The following is a 22,946-nucleotide window of genomic DNA, read 5'->3' on the forward strand; positions in this document are numbered from 1 at the left end:
AACAAAGCTAAATGATAGTTGAATTCACTACTAGATGATTAATCAACCCACTTCTTCAATATCAAAAACCCTAGGCTAGAATGTTTCTATACTTAAACTTACTACAACTAAGCACTATAATTTTGTCATATTTATTCATAAAACCAGGCCAATAATCCTCTTTGTGCATGAAGCAAGTCTAGTAATTAACAAAAAAAACCCCCCTTGGGCCAAGTAGAAACTAGCAACCATTCACAATAATAAATAAAATAGAAGGGGCTAACTCTGCTTAGTCTAGTTCTTTTAGTTCTCTAGCAAAAAACATCCCTGGTCATCCACCACAAAACCATACAATGAATGGGTAGTCTCCATGTCTTTGGCATCTATACTCTTCTCCTCCCCAGCGTTTAGAAGGTGAAGAGTGGTAGTAGAATAGTGAATCACAAGTATACAAAATTTGGCATTGCTATGAAAATTTTCCTATAGGTCTACATTTTTCTTGATCAAGGTGGTGATGGATTTCTCCAGTTTTGATGCAGGAGCATCCAGAGGCATAAGGGCAATCCTGTGTCACCCAAAAAATGTACTTAGACTTAGTTTCTATTTTATGTCTTTACATTTTTGGATACCCATTTGGCTCAAATAAAGGTTCCAACTCTCATAGTTCAACTATCAGTGCATTTGAAAATCCCCAAAAAATAGGAGCATGCGATTTGACCATCATTTTGGTGACCTAGAAGGTACAACTTGGCCAGATGAATGTAATTGAGATTTAGAGCATTCCAGAAAAATAATCAGGTCAAAAGGCCCCACGGTTTGAAAGTTATTGCAGTTTTTCGAGTTTTGGAGACCTCCTAAGAATGCTTCAAAGTCAAGTTTGGGGCATTAAATGACCTTGAAAAGGGTCAAAAAATGGGGGACGAGCGAAGCTGGTCCATAGGGCTATAGAGCGCTTCGAGAGCTTTCCAAAAATGTAAATGGTTCGTCAATCCGAGCTACGGTTCAAAAGTTATGCCTCCCGGAAGTTCGACTACCATTTTTGGATTCTTCTAGATTTGCACCGACTTCTAATGCGGCTTCTGGAACCTTCTATTTTGTCGGTGGATGCCTACTAGCACTTTCTAGAATGTACTCCTAGTCCTTAACCCTCTGGGATCTATTAAGGAGATTTTTGGCATTGTAAAAGGCAGTTCGGATTGGAGCTTGAGAGGAGGTGCTAAAAGGAGAAATATTCTCCAGATTTATGCTATTATAAGCCCGTAGGGCCTGTTTTGAAGTTTATTTTCTCTGCACTGTTTGTACTAGCATATTCTCCTAGTTAATATAATTCCCCCTTTCTATTGTGTCTATTCTGTTGTTGGGTTGTGTCCCCATTAAGTTTAGTAAAATTTGGATTACCTAGAGATTTTTTGATATTATCATCATGCCCCATAGTGATCTTATCATTTTGAATTCCCTCCATTATATTCCTTCCCTTCAGTTAATCAGGTCCAACATTATCCACCACTTATTTTTGAATGGCCATATTAAGGATTCTAAGAGTAAATATATTTGTTTCCTTCTCACTCATATCACCTTCTTTTCTAGAAGTTGTGGTATTAACCTTAGTTTTAAGGTATCAAACAGACATAATGACACATGCCTATCTTGATCCTCAACAATGTCTTTCACTCTCCCTTCTACTACATGCCTCTTCTTTCTTGTATTCGCCATAATTTCTCCTAGAGATTTGATTTTGGATCTAGGTCTATCTCTCTTTCTACAGTTATTAGTGGACTTAGAGTTAATAGGTTTCTCCTTATCAAGGGTGGCTAAGGGTTTGTTCTCCCCAAGTCTCTTAATCAACCTATTGGAGCTCTTTTTAGAAATATATCTAGTGCTTTCAATATCTAAGACCTTAATTTTCTCCATTTTAACATTTCTAGTAGTGTTATAGGGCTCCTTATGAATTAGGTTTTTTGCAGAGGAGGGTGACATTTGGGAAACCTTAGTGATTTTGAGAGGGGAAGAAATCTGTCTAGGAATCTATGGGTGTGAGACTTTATATCTAAGTTAAACAGGAAAGTATTAAGGCTTGGTGGTAAATAATGTAACATTTACCCTCTTCTCTCTTCTTGTGTATATTCCACAAATAGTATTCCATAGAACACAATAACAAGTAAGGAAAGGAGATACATTTCCTATTCCTAAAATAGTTAAGGATGGGGAAATGGTGATAGTAACACACTTTAACTCTATATTCTATGGTAATGTACCACATGATGGTGTACAAAACCATATCTTAGGGATCTTGTAGCTTCTAATGATTAAAGCCACCATGGAAATGATTAGGAGCCTTGTACGGTTGGACAAATTTCTATAATATATTCTTGTTTGCTACCCTTGACTTCTTTCTCCATTTTTTACCTTCCATACGTAGACTAGTGGGATAAGAAATTAGCCTGTCAATTATCTCAAATGAGACTACATTTACCTTTACCTAGTGATTCTTCAAAGAATCAAGAAACTTCTATGAGACCTTCTTGTCACGTCTTCCAATGCTCTCCATAAATGGAATTAACCAACCTTCCTTCAAATAAGTCCATGCGGCCTTGACCTTTTTGATAGCCTCATCAGTTTTGGGTGGATCAATTTGAACATTGGTAGGCTCCATCATTTATTTGTCCCCATGCTCAATCACCAAAGCATCTATAACATCTTTCATCTCTACATTCATACTACTTAAAAATACCAACAAAATTCATAGAGATACCAAAGAAAAATCTTTTCTCACCTAACAACACAACTTGTAAATAAAAAGACATTTGGTGTTTTGATTACACTTTGGTTTATCGTATATTTAAATAAATAAAATTATAGTCCCCTCATGCTAGCTCATCACCTCTTTCCCTAAAAGAGACCATCGAGGATTGGAATGTCTCATCCTTTGGGATTGCAAAAAATTGTTCCAAATATTGTATTGGGTTACATACCTGTGCCTAGCATATAAAGTCATAATTAAGGTATTTAATAAAAAGTTAGATCATTTTGAGCTTCTCATTGCTAGAAACCTAAGTACAATGTGATTATGATGATAACCATAAACCACACATTTTAAATTTTCACCATAAGATGAAAAGCCTATATTTTTTAATGAGAAAAAAAATTATTGTTTACAAATTATACTCTCTAACTTGACTATTGATGGCTCTGTGTCCACACCCCACTAGGCTATCTACTAGCTAGCTCCATACACCTACTTAATTAAATTTATACATTCACATGATAATTTATGTGGTGTATCATCTCATGTTACTAACCCCTTGAATGCTTTCGATACCTTCCACAACCAGATTTTGAATTCCCAAATTATACTCAATTTTTGACCCTGATAAAAGACTCAATGCCTTAGCCTCATTACAAGAAACTTTTCAACAACTTCCCACATATCCCTTGATGCAAATCCTTAGTTCATCTAAGATAATCATTCCAAAAGCCACCTTATCATCCCTTCATTGATCCATCAAAATTAAGTTTCCAATAATTTGTAGGGAGGGGGGTGACTTTCATTTAGTACCCTTAATTTTTTGGGCCATCATATTATCCACTTATTTCAATAAAATGATATATTTTCCATACTTGTATCCAAGACTTGTCAAGTTGTGTAGGGAAGTGGGGGAGAGCACTTTTGATTTCTAGATCTAAGTACATTCTCTAGGTAGGCTTATTAGATTATTCCCCTACTATTCACCACTATTATTCCCAACCCAACCTGGTGCAGTGGGAGGAGGAGACATTCTCTTCTGGTTAGAGCCATAATTATTTACAAGCCCACATCTAGTGGTGTAAATTTTTCCATGAATAATAATGGCTATTTCCATATGTTACAACACACATAGGGTGAATTTATTTTCCTACCATTTTAATTAGGGTATGGCTATAGGGGAATCTCCATCCAAGAATGAATTGCATAATAAATTAAATGTTATAATATTATTCCACACATTAAAGTGAACTAGTGATTATATAAAGGTACATATGATTTCCATATTTAAGTAGATATTAAAAAATATTAATCATTGGGATGCAAAGTTTGTCATGTCCATCTTAAAGTATTTTCCATCATGTGGTCACAATGCTATTAACTAGAAAGTTGTCCAGAGTAAGCATATTATTGAAGTCCAAATTATTTTAAGGGTATAAGTATTTAAAAGATTTTATGCCCTCTTAAGTAAATTTTGAGATGATTTTTCTAAGCTTTGAAGGGTGGAATGAGAGACATTATAGAGAGAGCTATATATAGTGTCATGATTACATCAATAATGTGCTTCTAAAAAAGAAATAAATGAAATAAACCTAAAAAATAGATGATGTTGGAACTTTATATAAGCATAATTTCCACTTACATAATTCAGCCAATGTGGCCTTCTAAGCTTTTAGTTTAATAAGGTGTTAGTCACTAAAGCTATGGGATTGGGCATTTCTAGGTGGAAATGGAAGAAAACCAATACAACTCCTGATGTTTCTTATCATGATAATTTATTATGCAACTTTGATGTGTAACCTATCAAAAGAAAAGGGATATAAAAAATTGAGGGTCTCCTAGAGTTCTAGGTGAAGATGTGCAAGGTTATCATCAAGAACTTTAGCTTGGAAGGAAATTATGGGTTTTTATTACTATTATGACCTCTTTTTCTTGAGTCATATTTATCATAAGGAACTAATTTTCATGCCTTTATTTTTTCTCCACTCTTTGGAAATAATGTTGTTTGGTTATGTTGTACTCAAATCCCAAGGGAATAAATTGGTTATGTTCCACTAAGGCCTTAGGTTTTGTCAATAAGAATTATGTTGTGCTTTGTGCCCCCTAGCTTCCAACATGCTTTCCATCACAAACTAGCAAAGTAACACTTCCCCCTTAAACTCTGTGTCTACCCAAGATTTGAAATCTAAGCTTGTAGTTGCCCCCAATATGAGATCTATGTCTTATGAATATATACCCCCACCCTAGAAACCCTAGGAACTAGAAAAAACAGGGTTGGCCATGGAAGACCTTAATACTTACCCTTATAAGAAGCCCATAAAAAATACCCTTAGTATCTTTTATACCAATGATTATGCTATGCAATACCAAACCCACTACTCTAGTAGGGTGGCCAAAGAAAGGGGGAGACAATTGATTAAAATGATTTTCCAAAATTAATATTTCTTTGGCGAAAACTAATGAAACACATTCTATATAAATTGATTCAAAAGATTCTTCCAACAAAGACACTTCAATCTCTATGAAGGACCCTTTCCTGACCCTATTAGGAACCACCTCTCCACTTCTTGACCCTTGAAAAATACCTTCAATCCTACCCATCCTATGTTCCCTCTTCTTAACTTAAGAAATGTCATTATATATATATATATATATATATATATGGGTGGTTGTTTGCTTGGTAAACTTATGTACTAAACTTTTGGCTTTGACATGTCAATAAAATAGATAAAGGTGGACCTGGTGGGCCTAAGAAACCCTTACTATCTTTTATAGCAATGATTATGCCATGCAATACCAAACCCACTACTCTAGTAGGGTGGCCAAAGAAAGGGGGAGACAATTGATTAAAATTATTTTCCAAAATTAATATTTCTTTGGCGAACACTAATGAAACACATTCTATATAAATTGATTCAAAAGATTCTTCCAAAAAAGACACTTCAATCTCTATGAAGGACCCTTTCCTGACCCTGTTAGGAACCACCTCTCCACTTCTTGACCCTTGAAAAATACCTTCAATCCTACCCATCCTATGTTCCCTCTTCTTAACTTAAGAAATGTAATTTTATATATATATATATATATATGGGTGGTTGTTTGCTTGGTAAACTTATGTACTAAACTTTTGGCTTTGACATGTCAATAAAATAGATAAAGGTGGACCTGGTGGGCCTAAGAAACCCTTAGTATCTTTTATGGCAATGATTATGCCATGCAATACCAAACCCACTACTCTAGTAGGGTGGCCAAAGAAAGGGGGAGACAATTGATTAAAATGATTTTCAAAAATTAATATTTCTTTGGCAAACACTAATGAAACACATTCTATATAAATTGATTCAAAAGATTCTTCGAACAAAGACACTTCAATCTCTATGAAGGACCCTTTCCTGACCCTATTAGGAACCACCTCTCCACTTCTTGACCCTTGAAAAATACCTTCAATCCTACCTATCCTATGTTCCCTCTTCTTAACTTAAGAAATGTCATTATATATATATATATATATATATATATATATATATATATATATATGGGTGGTTGTTTGCTTGGTAAACTTATGTACTAAACTTTTGGCTTTGACATGTCAATAAAATAGATAAAAGTGGACCTGGTGGGCCTAAGAAACCCTTAGTATATTTTATAGCAATGATTATGCCATGCAATATCAAACCCACTACTCTAGTAGGGTGGCCAAAGAAAGGGGGAGACAATTGATTAAAATGATTTTCCAAAATTAATATTTCTTTGGCGAACACTATTGAAACACATTCTATATAAATTGATTCAAAAGATTCTTCCAACAAAGACACTTCAATCTCTATGAAGGACCCTTTCCTGACCCTGTTAGGAACCACCTCTCCACTTCTTAACCCTTGAAAAATACCTTAAATCCTACCCATCCTATGTTCCCTCTTCTTAACTTAAGAAATTTCATTATATATATATATATATATATATATATATATATATATGTGGGTGGTTGTTTGCTTGGTAAACTTATGTACTCAACTTTTGGCTTTGACATGTCAATAAAATAGATAAAGGTGGACCTGGTGGGCCTAAGAAACTACTTAATAAAGATCATGCACTACTACCCTCTATATGTTGTAGGGAAAGGATCCATGTGGTGACATCTTATAGGAGAAGGACACTAATGAGATGTTCAAGTTCATTAATGTGGAGTGGGGAGATTGTTTTCTTTTCAAAAGGCTGGGTCATGTGGATTAATTTTATTGTCCATGTGGCAGCCCTATTTGAATTTTTCCAACCTTATAGTTTGTGATATGTTTGGTTTTAATTTTAAATATAGGTTTAAGTTTAAGTTTAAGTTTAGACCTTTCCCTTATGTGGCATGCTACGATGTTTAATTTCTATTTGTAACTAAATTATGTTAGTATTTTTTTATGATTTTTTTTTTTTTTTTTTAATAATATGTGGTTTCTCAATATCATTGATATGTTCTTAACATGTATCTAGTGTGGTTGATTCCACCATGTGACAATTCCCTCTTGTTATTTTTATTTATAATTTTCAAAAGATGAGGGTATGAAAAGTATTGATAGTCTTGCTAAGAAAATCAAAGTTATTAATGTTGATATCTTTTAAATACTAAGATTTTGATAAAAGATTTGTAGATTCCTTTAAGGTTCCATCCACTATTTTTTGTGCCATTTTGACATCTATTTCCATCTACTTTGGGAGTGGTTTTTTTTCTAGACTAATGTCTCTATGTTTTTGTTAAACTTTTATTTTTAATCCTTTGAAAACTATTTGTTTTTATCAAACCTTTTAAGAAAAATATTTCATAACATCTTTTAAAATTTCTTTCAATTAACAATGTTTTAAATATCACAATGATGAAAACCAATGATGGAATATACTAACTCATATGATCTATTTCTAGGGTGCAAATATGAAATCAATGTGAAAACTATGAGAATAAAAAAATTTATTGGAACTCAAAAGTATTGAATTAGTAATCTATTTGAATTTTCTTAATCTTTGTAGGATATCTATTTTATTAGTAAACATCATCACTATAGAAGGAAGATCATAAATAAGTTATGGGATTAACTCTCTTACATCTTCTCACATTTTAACATACATTCAAACATCTCTAATAGGATATTAACAATCCTTGATGTTCACTCATCCAATATTACATAGACAATATCCTTTCTCTTGAAAACATATTTTTAACATTATGTCAATTCATATTGAATGAGAATAAATGATTGTAATTCTTTTACTGCTAGAGATAATAAGCATAGTGTTGTAAAACAATATTATACTTCAAAAAATTATCATCTATTTATAAATAAAGCTATCAATTGTGATGAAAATGAAGGAAAGGTATAAAATAAAATATTTAGTAGAGATCTAAGTAATAAAAATATACTAGCAAATTCATGTGTAAACATAGGTATTACGAAGATGACATGAAAAATCATGTGTTCTCTACAATATAAGTTTTAGCATGTTTGCTCTTACTTTGATGTTAAGGCAATATTAGAAAAATATTTTTTTTTGTTTAGAAGAATTTGTTCTCCACTCGATTGTGAAGAAAAAAGTTTCATCATTTTAACATGTTTAAATGATAATAATTTATCTCATCAAATAAAAAAAATTGTGGTTAAGTAAAACTATTATTTAAATTGGCTAGTTATAAATCAGATTTACAAATTCTAATCACTTAACTAATAACTAGAATCTTATAATATTTCAAGAAAAGTTTTGAGTGTGCTTTATTTAGTTAAATCAACAATCTATTTTTGAGGCTATAAATAGATCTAGACATCAGAGTGTAGAGAAAAGGAAGTTCATTTCATGCCTGCAGTTGTACGTGTTTCTTCTCTTGTCATTCTATAAGTTTATCATTTGTTTGATTCCACCTTTTGAAGTAGTGATTGCTCCAGACATTGTAGTATGCAGCCATTAGAGCTGCATGTTTGAAGTTTTTTAGTTTGAAGTTTAGGGTTATTTTAGGGTTTTCTAGTTAAAGCCGAATGCTCCTAGTTTTGTAATAGTTTGAATGAAGTTGAATAGTAAACAAGCAGGCCTACATGATTCCATTACTTCTTGTTCATTGTATTTGTGAAGTTTATTATTGAATATTTTCAAGCTTTGGGTCTCTAATTTTAATGGTGAACATATTCACGTCATAAGCCTATAGTCAGTATTGGCTTTGGTAGAAGTCATTCTCTGCAGTGGCTACCGAGTTCACTCAATGCCTTCTTCAACTGAGGTCCACTCTCCTATGCCTACCGAGTTTCTCTTCAACCAAGGTCACTCGGTATCCAGTGTCTACTGATTTTCTTCAGTCAATCAAGCTCACTCGGTATCCAGTGTCTACCAAGTTTCTTCATTTATCGAGCTCACTCGGTATCCTTTGGTTACCGAGTTGTTTATTCTTCATTTACCGAGCTCACTCGGTAAACTCTCCTACCACCTATTTTCTTTGGTCATCGAGCAAATTTTGTTACTTTGTAATAGTTTTTCCCAAGCAAATTTTTAGGGTTAGGTTGTGAGTTTGAATTTAATCTTGATTTTATAATTTCTCACATGGTATCAAAGCTTTGAGGCCCCATATCCACAGTGAGTTAGGGCATTTTGTTTTCTTGGGATATTTGACATGGTAGGAGATGTAGGAAATATATAGCAATAGCCACCATCATTAAATGGGAAAAATTATGATACATGGGCAAAGAAGACGAAGACCATTATGGTTGCAAATGATTTGTGGGAGTTTGCAGTTAATGGGTTCAATGATGTGACTGATCCAACTCAGTATTCTGCCCTCACAAATGTACAAAAGACTCATTTAAAAGAGTCAAGGAGGAAAGATGCAAAGGCATTAAGTGTTATTGAAGTAGCAATGACAGAGACTTTTTTTCCCAAGATTGCAGCAGCAAATTATGCAAAGGAAGCATGGGATATCCTTGAGACAAACTTCAAGGGGACTGATAAAGTCCATACAATAAAGCTGCAGAATATAAGGAGGGAGTTTGAGAACCTTCAGATGAAGGAAAATAATTTAGTTGTAGACTTTAGTTCAAGGACCTCCAATGTGATTAACCAACTGAAGTCAAATGGAGAAGACTATCAAGAGCAGAGGATAGTGGAAAAGATATTGAGGAGTTTATCTCATAAATATGACAATTTGGTCATGACCATAGAAGAGGCAAAAGACCTCACTGTTTTGACAATGGATGAGTTGATGGGTACACTTCAAACCCATGAGCATAGGATCAATAGATCTACTTCTTCATCTTCCCAAGAGCAAGCATTCAAGGCTCAGTCAAATCCAAGAGGAAGGGGGAGAGGAAGAAATGGCTCAGGCAGGAACTCAAGAGGTAGAGGCCGAGGTAATGGAGGAGAAAGGAATGTTGTAGCAGAAAGCTCTGGAAGAGTAGATGGAGCAAGTAGCTCACAAAATACCTCAAGAAGAAGTAAGAAAAACTACAACTCAAATAAGAGTAATGTAGAATGCTACTACTATCATAAATATGGGCATTATGCAAATGAATGCTAGAAGAAGCAGAATGATCAGTTAGGACAAGCAAATGTGGCTGATGTGAATATGAGAAGTAGACCCAATGTTGTTGCCTTCATCATGTTTAATGTTGGTGAGGAAGGAAGCCCTAAGGTTTGGTAGCTTGATAGTGGATGTAGCAACCATATGAGTGGTAATGAAACCTTGTTTTCATTAATTGACAAGAGTTTCAAATCAAAAATTAAGATGGGTAATAATGGAACCCTACCAGTAGTGGGCAAAGATTCTATTATGGTCTGCACCAAGAAAGGTGAGAAGAAGGAAATACAAAATCTATATTTCGCCTCTGGTATGAAGCACAATTTGATGAGCATTGGTCAGCTCATTCAAAATGGATACAAAGTGCTGATGGAGAATGACATGTGTGTCATTCAAGAAAAGGATGAGAGCAAGAATTTACTTGCAGCAGTTCAAATGACCAAGAACAAAATTTTTCCCTTGAGGATAGAGACATGTTTCTCATCTCAAGTTGGTGCTACACCTCCTATACAATCAGCTTTAAGGAGTGTGATTGAAGACCCCTCACGACTATGGCACCTCAGGTATGGTCATCTCAGCTATGCTGGTTTAAATTTATTGTCTAATAAAAGAATGGTAGAATGTTTGCCATGAATAGGAAATTCATGTGACAAGTGTGAGGCTTGTATTTTGGGTAAGCAACATAGGCTTCCCAATAATTCTGGAAATTCTAGGAGGGCTAGATATCCATTAGAGTTAGTGCATATTGACCTAGTCGGTCCTATGCAAGTTACTTCCATTGGGGGAAGTACTTATTTCATGACATTCATTGATGATTTCAGTCATAGGACATGGGTGTATTTTTTAAAGAACAAATATGAAGCATTTGATAAATTTGTAGAATTTAAAGCCTAGGCTGAAAGAGAATGTGGACACTATATCAAGGTCATAAGATCAAATAGAGGAGGTTAGTATACCTCCAATTATTTTGTAAATTTTTGTAGGAAACATGGCATAAAGAAAGAGCTCATAGCCAGCTATACACTATAGCAGAACAGAGTGGCTGAAAGAAAGGATAGGACCATTGTTGAAATGGCAAGGAGCATGATGAAAGAGAAAGGTCTCCCAACTGAACTTTGGGGAGAGGCTATGGCAACAATAGTTTACCTAATTAATAGGTGTCCTACAAAGGCTGTCTGTGATAGAATTCCAATGGAAGCATGGTCACAAAGAAGATGGACAGTTGAACACCTAAGGGTGTTTGGATGTGTTGCATATGCACATGTGCCCAAAGAGAAAAGGAAAAAAATTGATGACAAAGGTGTGAAATGCATTTTCATAGGGTACAACCCAGAATCAAAGGCATACAGATTGTATGACCCATTGAACAACAAGATGATGCTTTCAAGAGATGTGGAATTTCTTGAAAATTAGTCTTGGTATGGTTCAACTAATGAGTCACTGACTTCAAGTAAAGTGCCAATTATGAGTGAAGAAGATGCTGATGAACAACAAGAAGAAGGAGTAGATAGAAGAAAAGGCAAGGAGCCTCAGTCATTACCAAGCTCCTCTAGTCATGACCGAGTGTCAGTGCTAAGTAGCAGCAATGAAGATTCTAACCCCACACTCTCCTCCTTGTTACTAAGAAGGACCAAGAGTCTTAGGGAGATATACCAAGATGAAAAGTATGAAGATTATGATGAGAGTGTTAATTTTGCATTATTTTCTCATAGTGATCCAATATATTTCGAAGAAGCTATTAAAGAGAAGAAATGGTGTAAGGCCATGGATGAGGAAATAGATGCTATAGAAAGGAATGAGACATGGGAGCTAATTGAATTGCCTCCCAAGAAGCAAGTGATTGGAGTGAAATGGGTCTACAAGACCAAATGCAATGTTGAAGGCAAGATTGATAGGCATAAGGCAAGGCTGGTAGTAAAGGGATACAAACAGCAGTATGGTAGAGATTATGATGAGACATATGCCCCTGTTGCAAGAATGGAAACTATGCGTGCTGTCATAGCAATCACAGCTCAACACAAATGAAAGGTATATCAAATGGATGTCAAGTACACCTTCCTAAATGGTGTATTGAAGGAAGAAGTCTATGTGGAGTAGCCACCTGGTTATGAAGTAGCAGGTGAAGAGAACAAAGTATATAGATTGAAGAGAGCTCTTTATGGGCTCAAGCAAGCTCCAAGGGCATGGAATAGTAGGATTGACTCATATTTGCTGAGCAGTGGCTTTAGCAAAAGCAATGGTGAGCCTACTCTCTACATCAAGGCATCAAATGGTAATGTGTTGATTGTTGTCTTGTATGTAGATGATTTGATTTTTACTGAAAATGACAAGGCTCTAATAGGTGAATTCAAAGAGGTCATGAAAAATGAATTTGAGATGACAGATCTAGATCTCTTGAAATATTTTCTAGGCATAAAAGTAAAACAAATGCATGATGGCATCTTCATCTCTCAAAAAAAATATGCAGGGCACATCTTGGTGAGATTTAAAATGCAAAATAGTAAGGCAACCCCACACCAATAGCAGTAGGTCTGAGGTTGAGCAAGGAAGACTCTAGCAAGAGAGTGGATCCAACATTATAGAAGAGTATGGTTGGAAGTTTAATGTATTTGAGTGCAACTCGGCCAGACCTAATGCATGCAGTAAGTCTAATTTTTAGATTTATGGAAACACCAAAGGATTCCCATTGGTAAGCGAGAAAAAGGATCCTAAGGTTATTGAAAGGTACCAAGGGATTTGGAATTTTGTATACTGCAAATGATGATTTCAAGTTGGTTGGTTACATTGATAGTGATTGGGTTGGACTTCACAGATAGCAGAGGCTGAATACATAGCAAAAAATGTAGCAGCATGTCAGGCTATTTGGCTAAGGAGGATCTTCACAGATTTAAATGAAAGGCAAGGAGATGGAACCACAATTTATTGTGACAACATATCATCTATTGCATTGTCCAAGAATCCTATCTTCCATGGGAGAAGCAAGCATATTGAGATCAGATATCACTTCATCAGAGAGTTGGTGGAGAATGGGGATATCAAAATTGAATATTGCAAGTCTGAGCAGTAGCTAGCAGACATTTTCACAAAGCCATTAGGAAATGGGACTTTTGTAAACCTAAGAGAGAGTCTTCATGTAGTTGATTTGGATCAGCAGTGGTCCTTGTTTGTTTCACTCGGGACAAAGGGGGAGTGTTGGAATATTAAATGCAAATGGTCATTTCTCCCTAGAGCCAAATGTCCACCTACCACCTGACGACCAATAGAACAGATAGAAACATAAATGCGATGGGTGAGTTTTCAAATTTAGAAATGGTGGGAAAACATTTGGAAAGTATAACAAAAGGAATGATTAGATTGATTCTACTATTAGACAAGAGGGAGAAGAAGAGCAAATCAAAAGTTGCAGAGAAGGAAGAAGAGAGAAGTGATCAATAGATCTAGATGTTAGAGTGTAGAGAAAAAGAACTTCATTTCATGCCTGTAGTTGCATGTGTTTCTTCTCTTGCCATTCTATAAGTTTATCATTTGTTTGATTCGACCTGTTGAAGCAGTGATTGCTTTAGGCATTATAGTATGTAGCCATTAGAGCTACAAGTTTGAACTTTAAAGTTTAAAGTTTTTCAGTTTTTTAGTTTAGGGTTATTTTAGGGTTTTTTGGTTAAAGCTGAATGCTCCTAGTTTTGGAATAGTTTGAATCAAGTTGAATAGTAAGCAAGCAGGCATACATGATTCCATTGCTTCTTTTTCATTGTATTTGTGAAGTTTATTGTTGAATATTTTTAAGCTTTAGGTCTCTAGTTTTAATGGTGAACATATTCACGTCATAAGCCTACAGTCGGTATTGGCTTTGGTAGAAGTCATTCTCTGCAATGGTTATCCAGTTCACTTGGTGCCTTCTTCTACTAAGTTCCACTCTCCTATGCCTATCAAGTTGCTCTTCAACTGAGCTCACTCGGTATCCAATGTCTACAGAGTTTCTTTATTCAACCAAGATCACTTGGTATCCAGTGTCCACTGAGTTTCTTCATTTATTGAGCTCGCTCAGTATCCTTTGGTTACCGAGTTGTTTATTCTTCATTTATTGAGCTCACTCGGTAAACTCTCTTGCCACCTATTTCCTTTGGTTACCAAGCAAATTTTGTCACTTTGTAATAGTTGTTCCTGAGAAAATTTTTAGGGTTAGGTTGTGAGTTTGAATTTAATCTTGATTTTATAATTTCTCACAAAAACTAGGGTCCACCAACTTTTTTAGTATTTTTAATGTGTTTTCATTTACTGTTTCTCTAATCCATTCAGTAGCATTCTCAACAGATGCTTCTGGGTGTTCTCTCATGAACAATGACATAGCATTGAGCTTTCCTTCCCTGCTCTCCCTCTGCAATGCATAAGAATAATTTACTTTTCTTTCCAACCTTTTTTAAATGATAAAATTTGTTCAGCATTAAAATGTACAATTCAGTTGTTTATTACTTCAATTTTATGAAATTATTTGCATCAATGTCTTCCATCATAGTTTATGATATATTATCTGAATATAAAATGAAAACTAGAACTGATTATATCTTTTGACTAATATTTTATAGATATTAAGGTGTAATCTAGATGTTAATAGAAAAAGATTTCTAGCATCAATTTTTTTTTAATAAATACAATGAAAATTTAATGTTTCTAATATATAACTTAATTGTCCTAAACTTTTGAATACCTCATTGCTCTGAAGATCATTCAAAAGCCGCCCACAAAGACTTGTGAGTTGCAAAAGACTATTGTACTCATGATGATGGATGGTTTCCTCTGAAATTTTAGGCCCTAAAAGACACATTGATCCAAAAATCATGGGTTCAACACAAAATGATATTTCTCCATTTTTTATGTATTCCTGCATTGATAGTTTATCTCCGGTCTTAGTCCATTCAACCTCCTTCATCACTGACCTTGCTAACATGTACCACTAAATAGAATAATACATGAATTTTTTAGGGTTATTCTAATGGGATGTTTAATTTATTTAATAATTAAAAAGGTACTTTATACAAATTCTTCTGAAATACAAAATTTTAGTTTATGCTAAAACTTATACATACAGTCTTTCTTAAATAGGTGTTGGTATCCCAGTTTTGATAAGCCCAAGCATCTTGGGTGAGACTATTGGCAATATTGTATACTGCTAAGAACAAAACTTTTACATTCTCTGAACAACTGCAAATCTCTGTTGGATCCCATCTGCAATAGAAATACAGTAGAAGCAATTAATTAGTGACTCATTTCTACATATGAAGATTAGGATATCTAATGTTCAATTAATTTATTTGAAATATAAACTTGCAACTTTTTAAAAAATCATTATTAATACTTGAAATAAATGATATAAATGTATTAACATTTAAAATGTACATCTGAAATCTAACATTCCTATACCTAATATTCTTTTATAATGACTTCCATGCAAATATTAATTATAAAAAGTTGTCATATATATGTCACTTGAGAATTTGAGGAATTCATAATAAAATTACCTTTTAATAACTTCAAGAAAGCCTTCAAGCTCTTTAGTGGAGCCCCCCACATCAAAAAAATCATCTGTTACTAGGGCGAGAAGTATACTCTTAGTCCATATGATCTGAACATCAAACATTTCGGGCCAAAAAAGTGTTGATGCAGCACTGAAGTAGGAAATTATGAGCTTTTTTTGAGCAAATTTTAGGTCACCGAATTTACCATCTACATACCATCTATTATTGCAGACATCAATGTAGACTTTTGTTAATTTAATTTGAAGGTTTTCATACTAATAGTATTTTCACTAACGTATGAAGGTTTCATCATATAATTTTTCAAAAGATTCTATGTGATTCACTTTAATTTAACATGAATGTGATTGGAATAAAAAAGATGAATTTAATTAAAATATTAACATAGATTAAATTTTAATATCTACAAAATGTTAATCATAAAATATTATTCAACAAGATTATCTAAATAATATTAAATTATTTATATTAAATTTCATTCCTTCTTATATGATTATTGTTGATTCTCTTGTATTTCAAAGAAATATACTTACTTTTCTAATCTTTTCAGGTCTTCTTGAAATATTGTATGGCAAAGATTGTATTCACTTTTAGCTAATGTTAAAAAACATGGATTTCCAATACATGGAATCCTGCAATTTCATGGAAAGGTCCAATAATTAGGATTTTGTCATGAGGGGGCCTAGTCAAAAGGTTGTTATTATATTAAAAAATGGTAACTAAAGGGTTGTATACACAAGATTTTAAAAGTAAATTATATTAAAAGTTACTTGTAGGAGGTCTTTCCAATCTGAATATCATCAAATTCTTGTGTTTCAATGTATCTTCAATGTTCTATTCTTTCCACACTGGCCACCCAAGGGACACCTAGTACATGATCAACCTAAATAAAATAAATCGAACCATGAAAATATAAATGAAAAGAATAATCTAAAACATTTTTCATTTCCATGTAAATTAAAACATAATTACCTCTTTTTGAAGATCATTGTTGGCTTGATTTTTTACATCCATTGTCATATTCTTCTTAATATTGACAAGATGACTTTGAGAGAAAAACTTTACTTCTTCCAAAACACTCCCACTAGGAAGCATCAATTGAGATGCTTTGTACAAATTCAACATAGCCATAACATTTTGTTTGATCTCTCCTCCAGATTGTAAGAAGTTTCCATCATTCAAATACTTCATAAAAAGATCTACACATGATGAGTAATTTCATTAGTATGAAAAAAAATGTAATTCATGATGCATCTAGGGTATGTGCAGAATCATGGTGTGCCAAAAGGTGGCAATCTAAAAAATATATAGTTCTGAAATGCCTCAAACCATTTCACAATCTATTTGAACTTTTTTCCCACCCACCCTAATACTAAATGATAATAATTAATATAGCTATAAGGTCTACTATATCTTTTGATACCAACCCTATATGGTTAACTTTAAAAACATCATAAAAATATGTTTTTGGCCTATTTTTATGTAATTTTTACTTCAACCATGTAGCTGATGACTTTTTTTTTTTTGCTAAAGTTTGACGAAACGAAAAGAGTTTCTTAAGAATGTTCTTATCTTTTCATAAATTTTAGGTTTTTCAAATTATGATTTTACTAAGTAATTATTTCTTATTTTCTAATGAAGTTACGTATAAAGTGCTAACTAACATAGTACTTGAAAAACAACTATAACTTTCAAATGGTAAAACATTTTTTAAATTCAAAAGATGCATCACATTCTATGTTTCTTCCACTATAAGGAAAAAAATAAAAATAAAAATTTTGCAGAGTTTTGAATTAGTTAAGGTGGTCAGACACAAAATTTTTTTTATTCCAAAATTTCTAAAGTAAAAAATTAATTAATTACTATTTATTTATAATAAAAATACCCAGAATATGTGTCACATCCAGGCATGAGTCTCCTACTTATATCTAGAATATTAATAAAAAATATTATCATTTGGTTTTGATTAAGGTGGTCAGACATACGTCTACTTCTTATTTTTGTTTTAACATTTTTGTAATATTGCATTAAAATTCAAAATTTTGACCAATCAATTTTATTTTTTTGAGATAAGTCCTAGTAGTTTAGAAACTAGAATCAATTTCCTAAAGATTCTTTTCTCTCAACATTTTGATATAAATCTAATAACAAGCAGAAAATTGCGCATCAAGTTGACATAACCCCAATTTTCTAATTTTTTATTGCCACTTAAGAAGATAGTTTGGTTGACCATGATCCTGCACATACCTTCTATGTATTTCTAAATTCTAGTAGTCCATTATTATTTGAAACTGAAACTGCCATGATGACTAAAGTTAAATATCAACCATAATTGCTACCCATGCCTAACAAAACAGTGAAAGGCAATGAATCAAAAAGTTAACTATAAACATACCTGGAGATACATCATATCCATTCCATCGTAGAATTCTAAAACTGAGAGATCTATTGATTATGTCCAATGTTAATGATATTCCCTGGATTATTTCGTTCTCTATCCAACATCTATCCATTATAAATATATTGATGTCAGAAAAAGTTCAAAGCTAAGTATAAAACTATAAAATCCAATCATAATAAGAAACTGAACCATGAATTTTCTATAGACATTATCTAGTTCATGTCTTATCTCACATTCAAAATGTCTTGCTATACCTAACCTCTCCAACCTATCCACCATTGAAAGACTAGCCATCCACTTTATAGGACAAACACTAGTCACTGCAACAACATAATAATGTATGTTTAATGTCAATGACCATAAAATTGAACCAAATCATACGCACAAAATTTTAAGAAACAAACCTCCATTTTCTAAATTTTCTAGCATCGACTTTAAATATGCAAGGCAACTAGATCTTCTAGTATGCATTAGAGCACAAGCAGTTGCAGAGGGAGAATGAAAGAGTGATCCATCTTTGCTCTCATGTCTAAACACTTTATTCCAATCAACAATGTTCTGAATACCCTCAATGGTGAAAACCAAGGATGGTTTACACTTATCCAGATGATCTATTCTTATGCTGCAATAGTGAAAGAAATGCTCAACTATAAGAAAAATCAAAACATTTATTGGAAGTCAAAATTATTGAATTGCATAACCAATTGAAAAAAAATACCTTTTAAGGGTTTCTTGTCGCTTCATGAGCATCAATTCTATAAGAGGTGAATCATAAGGAAGGTCTAAGCATAGGTCTCTTGTGTCCTCTAGCATTGCTGCAAAGATCAGGTCAAATCCAATGGGACTGTACCAATCCTCATTGGCTATTTGTCCAATGTTTTCTTTTAAAAACCTCAAACCTATACAAGAATAAAAAGAGATCTAAAATCTTATAAATGTATATCTTATAATCTTGATACGAACATGTCAATAAATATTCTTTTAACAATAAAATGAAAAGAAAATTTTAACAAATGGACTTGTGTTTCAAATTAATTCTTACCCATGTTCACATTTTCTACGCCAAGATTCAATCTTTTAAGGGCAATAATACATGCCAACGTGTGAGAAAGATTGTCTTTAACATATGACAAGTTTGGTAATCCCCAAGATCCATTAGAGAATTGATTGTCTATTATCCATATAAGACATTGTGGGAATTGTGGGAATTGAGAGTTCTCCAAACTGGGGACCCTAGCTACCCAAGCTGTATCATAAGGTGAAACATATGCATGTCCCCTTTCAATTTTTGAAAATAAAACTCTTATCCTTATAATGTCTACATCTCTATAATCAAAAGTAGAGGTGGATTGTTTTCTATTCTTATGAACAACCTACCAAATTAACCAAAAGTACAAATATTAAATCCAACATAGACATAAAAATATTCTTATGAAATACATATAAAAATGAAAAATAAATTTATGTACACATCTACTATTATTGTTTCAGGAATGAATATGGTCACTGGTAAATATCTAGTATATTTGTATTCTAATCATTGTGAAAATCAAATCTACTCCAGGTTCCATGACATTAGAAACAAATAATAATAAAACAAAAGTAGGTGAAACTAGATATTTATATATTTACGTTGGAAGAATCTGTTTCAAGGAGTGTACTTGCATTTGACGACTTCACAACCTGATATGATCTTTTACAATAAGAAACATAAGCCATAGAAGATAAATGATGATAAAGTATTAGTAAAGAACTAAAATATCAGCAAAAAATTAATTCTTCCTTTTGGATGTAGGAAAAATTATATTTTACCTGCAAATTTGGTGGAAAGATTATATTTTGAATTTCTCAATCGCCACTTAGCAAAATTTGTAAAGTTTGCAGCAATATTTGGTTGACGGGTAGTTGCAAAGTTTGCAGCAAAAATTGGGATGGCAAAAAGATTAAGATGAATGACAATAATCTGATTTTCTCATGTTGATTGATGTTCAATATAGTGATGAATGTTTATAAAAGACAAAGATGAAATATTTAGGGAAACTCAAATGTTTTGCATCTGATTATAGTCCAGGCAACAAAAAGTTACCTGAGAATTCGTGAAGAACAATGTTCTTGCCTTTTATTTAGGCGTTCATAAACAAAAGCAAAGGCAGTAGACAAGATTTTATAATCCACCTATAATAACGAATTGCAAAGGCAAGAAAATCTTAATGTAGTAGCCTGTAAAGTTTATAATCCACCTATATTCATTATATTACTATTTACGAATTGCAAAGGCATGAAAATCTTGATGTAGTAGCCTGTAAAGTTTATAATCCACCCATCTTCATTATATTGCTATTTATTTTTATGCTGACATTTTCTTATAGTTAAAGTGTACGTTTGGTAATACAATTACTATTTTATATAGATTCTATATATAGAGTAGAGACAAAAAGTTATTGGTAAACTTTGTCAATATGGAATATGGGATATGTTAAGGCTTTTTGTTTTTTTTTCCTATATAGATTCTATATATAAATAGGAGAGGGAAACATAGTCGATAGGGCTAACTTTGTCAACATATGGAATATTGTAAGGCTTTTGCTTTTGTTTTAAATGTTAAATGGACATTTAACTACTTAAAAAAAAAGATTTGACGATGTGACTCATCACACATGATGTTAAAATAACACACTATTGAAATATGCCAAAAAGGTTCAATTTGTTAGATATGAATGATATGGTGCAAAAGAGAGAATAAATGATTTTCTCCTCAACCATAATATCAAACTGGACTTGAGGACATGTGTCAAACCATATTACAAGGAAATTGGAGAAAGAGGACATGTGACTAAGAGGGACATGTGAATTATTTATATTCTAAAAATTAGATTAATATGTATATTTGTTATTTGATGTTCTCCATATATTATATGAACTTATATATTTATATTATTATATCATTTCATGTTATTGTTATCATGTTATTGTTATATAGATAGATAGATAGAGAGAGAGAGAGAGAGAGAGAGAGAGAGAGAGAGAGAGAGAGAGAGAGAGAGAGAGATTTCTTTGCATGTTGTATGTTTTATATTGTAAAACAATGGATTAACATATTAAACGTATATTATTTGATATTATGCCTACGCTATATGAATACGTATATATATATATATATAATATTATTATATTATGTTATATTATTTTAATTTTATTTTAAAATTTTTCATATTATTATTTATTTGGTGGTCAATGTTATGAAAAATATATAAAATAAAACAAAACAACTGATATAGGGTACACCAAGTTGAATGTGCATTAAGTATAGTGCCCCCTAATTGAGTGCATAATAGATTTCAAAGATAATCCAAAAACTTAATTTTTGGTAACTAGTTAGTCACCCTTTTGGTGTGGAGAAAGAGAACAAGTCATGATTGCCATCTATCAATCACCCTAGATGGGATTTATTTTTCTTTTTCTTTTTCACCTCTATCCAATTATCATTATTGTCATCATTTTGGTAAGGGGTTTGATTAGGGGTAATCCAACTACTTTCATTCAATGTCATGGAACGCTTAACCATATGGAAGATGTTAGGGGAGGAAACTAAAAGTCTTTATATAGTCAACCAAGGATATTTTATTGTAATGAAATATTTATGGATACTCTATGAGTCTACAACACATAGAGAAGTACCCACACCACTTGGAGAAGGTACATACCCTACCATAGCTCTAGTTTTTTCCTGCCTTAAGGGAGCACATAAAAAATAGGAGGATTGTCCCATACCTTTTTTTTCATGTTCTTTGAGGGATTATACATAGTATAATGATTTTGAAGAAAATAAATCTACTAAGAGCCTAAGAAATCTCTAAATTTGGATTTAGGGTACATATTGTTTGTATGACATGTATCAAAGCATAGCCTACACCAAATAAATAGACCTTCATAATCATGTGGCTAATGCCACTCATATTGCTTGAGATGATATTGGATGAGTAATATGTCAAAGTATCTAGGTGAACAAGACTGTACAAAAAGGTTTTACTAGTATTTTTTTTTTCTCTAAAACAATTTTGTTAACATTAACTAGGAAAAGAGTTAAGGATGGATCACATGGACATAAAGGTGAAGTTAATAGGATGATAGGTTGCAAACAAGAAGGGTGAGCATTGATTTGAAAGTTAAAGAGACATAGAAATAAAGGTAAAGTAGCCCAACTAATTGGTTTGAAAGCTAGTAATGCTTCATCCCCACATCCCCTCTCACTACTAGAGGGGGACAATAATTAGTATCAAAGCATAGGCCCTATCAAGAATGAGATTGCCAACTTCTCTCACCTCCATTAAGGGTTTGAAGGATAAACTAAATGTTTCCTTGAATAAGAAAAGAGAAATCGGTGCATGATTGAGAGCTCATTGATCATCTAGAAGAACAAAGTGGTTTAGATGAATCTGAAGAAGCCATTATAGACCTCATGGAAGATAATGAGAAGATGACCAAAACTCTTATGTTTGTGAAGAAGGAATAAGAAGATACTTCAACAAGAATGAGTCAAAAATAGGATGAAAATGGCTATGTTATCATGGCCAAGGATGAAGAAGAGAAGGCACTAAGCACTGTTGGCATTAAGTCAGTATTACCATTAGTGACAACACTTATCCATACCAGTATAGCTACCAAGCTTAGCACTTAATTCTCTACTCTCACCGAGCATTCTAGTATTAACCAAGCTTTGAAGAGTTCAACAATTTACATTGAGTAGATATTGGC

At 33.0% G+C, this 22,946-nt stretch overlaps 1 protein-coding gene across 2 annotated transcripts; it reads right to left on the reverse strand.

The window, feature by feature from the left end:
* Positions 1-13,985: 13,985 nt before the first annotated feature.
* Positions 13,986-20,559, reverse strand: LOC149561721 (ent-kaurene synthase-like 1). Of its 2 annotated transcripts, none has more exons than XM_089825276.1 (11): positions 19,824-20,559; positions 19,234-19,564; positions 18,910-19,090; positions 18,596-18,813; positions 18,451-18,511; positions 18,186-18,295; positions 16,763-16,989; positions 15,776-15,879; positions 15,344-15,482; positions 14,965-15,138; positions 13,986-14,634 (listed from the first exon to the last, which is right to left on the reverse strand). In XM_089825276.1, the coding sequence occupies exons 1-11, from the start codon at positions 19,908-19,910 to the stop codon at positions 14,470-14,472; spliced, it is 1,797 nt and encodes a 598-aa protein (XP_089681402.1). In that variant the 5' UTR covers positions 19,911-20,559; the 3' UTR covers positions 13,986-14,469. The 2 variants fall into 2 exon arrangements, with proteins under 2 accessions (XP_089681402.1, XP_089681403.1); XM_089825277.1 differs by having other exon boundaries at positions 14,503-14,634; positions 14,965-15,068; positions 19,824-20,557.
* Positions 20,560-22,946: the final 2,387 nt, after the last annotated feature.

The sequence above is a fragment of the Cupressus sempervirens genome, chromosome 4 (assembly GCF_028749045.1).
Source record: "Cupressus sempervirens isolate cs-2001-9-10 chromosome 4, ASM2874904v1, whole genome shotgun sequence".
In the NCBI taxonomy this organism is placed as follows: domain Eukaryota; kingdom Viridiplantae; phylum Streptophyta; class Pinopsida; order Cupressales; family Cupressaceae; genus Cupressus; species Cupressus sempervirens.

What these genes read in the sequence shown, in the direction of transcription:
- LOC149561721 (XM_089825276.1), bottom strand. Translation starts at nt 19,910, where the DNA reads ATGGCTTATGTTTCTTATTGTAAAAGATCATATCAGGTTGTGAAGTCG. An exon ending in ATGGTGGATAGGTTGGAGAG is followed by an intron (nt 18,296 to 18,450) that starts GTTAGGTATAGC and finishes TATAATGGATAG; the next exon opens with ATGTTGGATAGAGAACGAAA. An exon ending in TTTCTTGAAGTTATTAAAAG is followed by an intron (nt 15,483 to 15,775) that starts GTAATTTTATTA and finishes TTTCTATTGCAG; the next exon opens with ATGGGATCCAACAGAGATTT.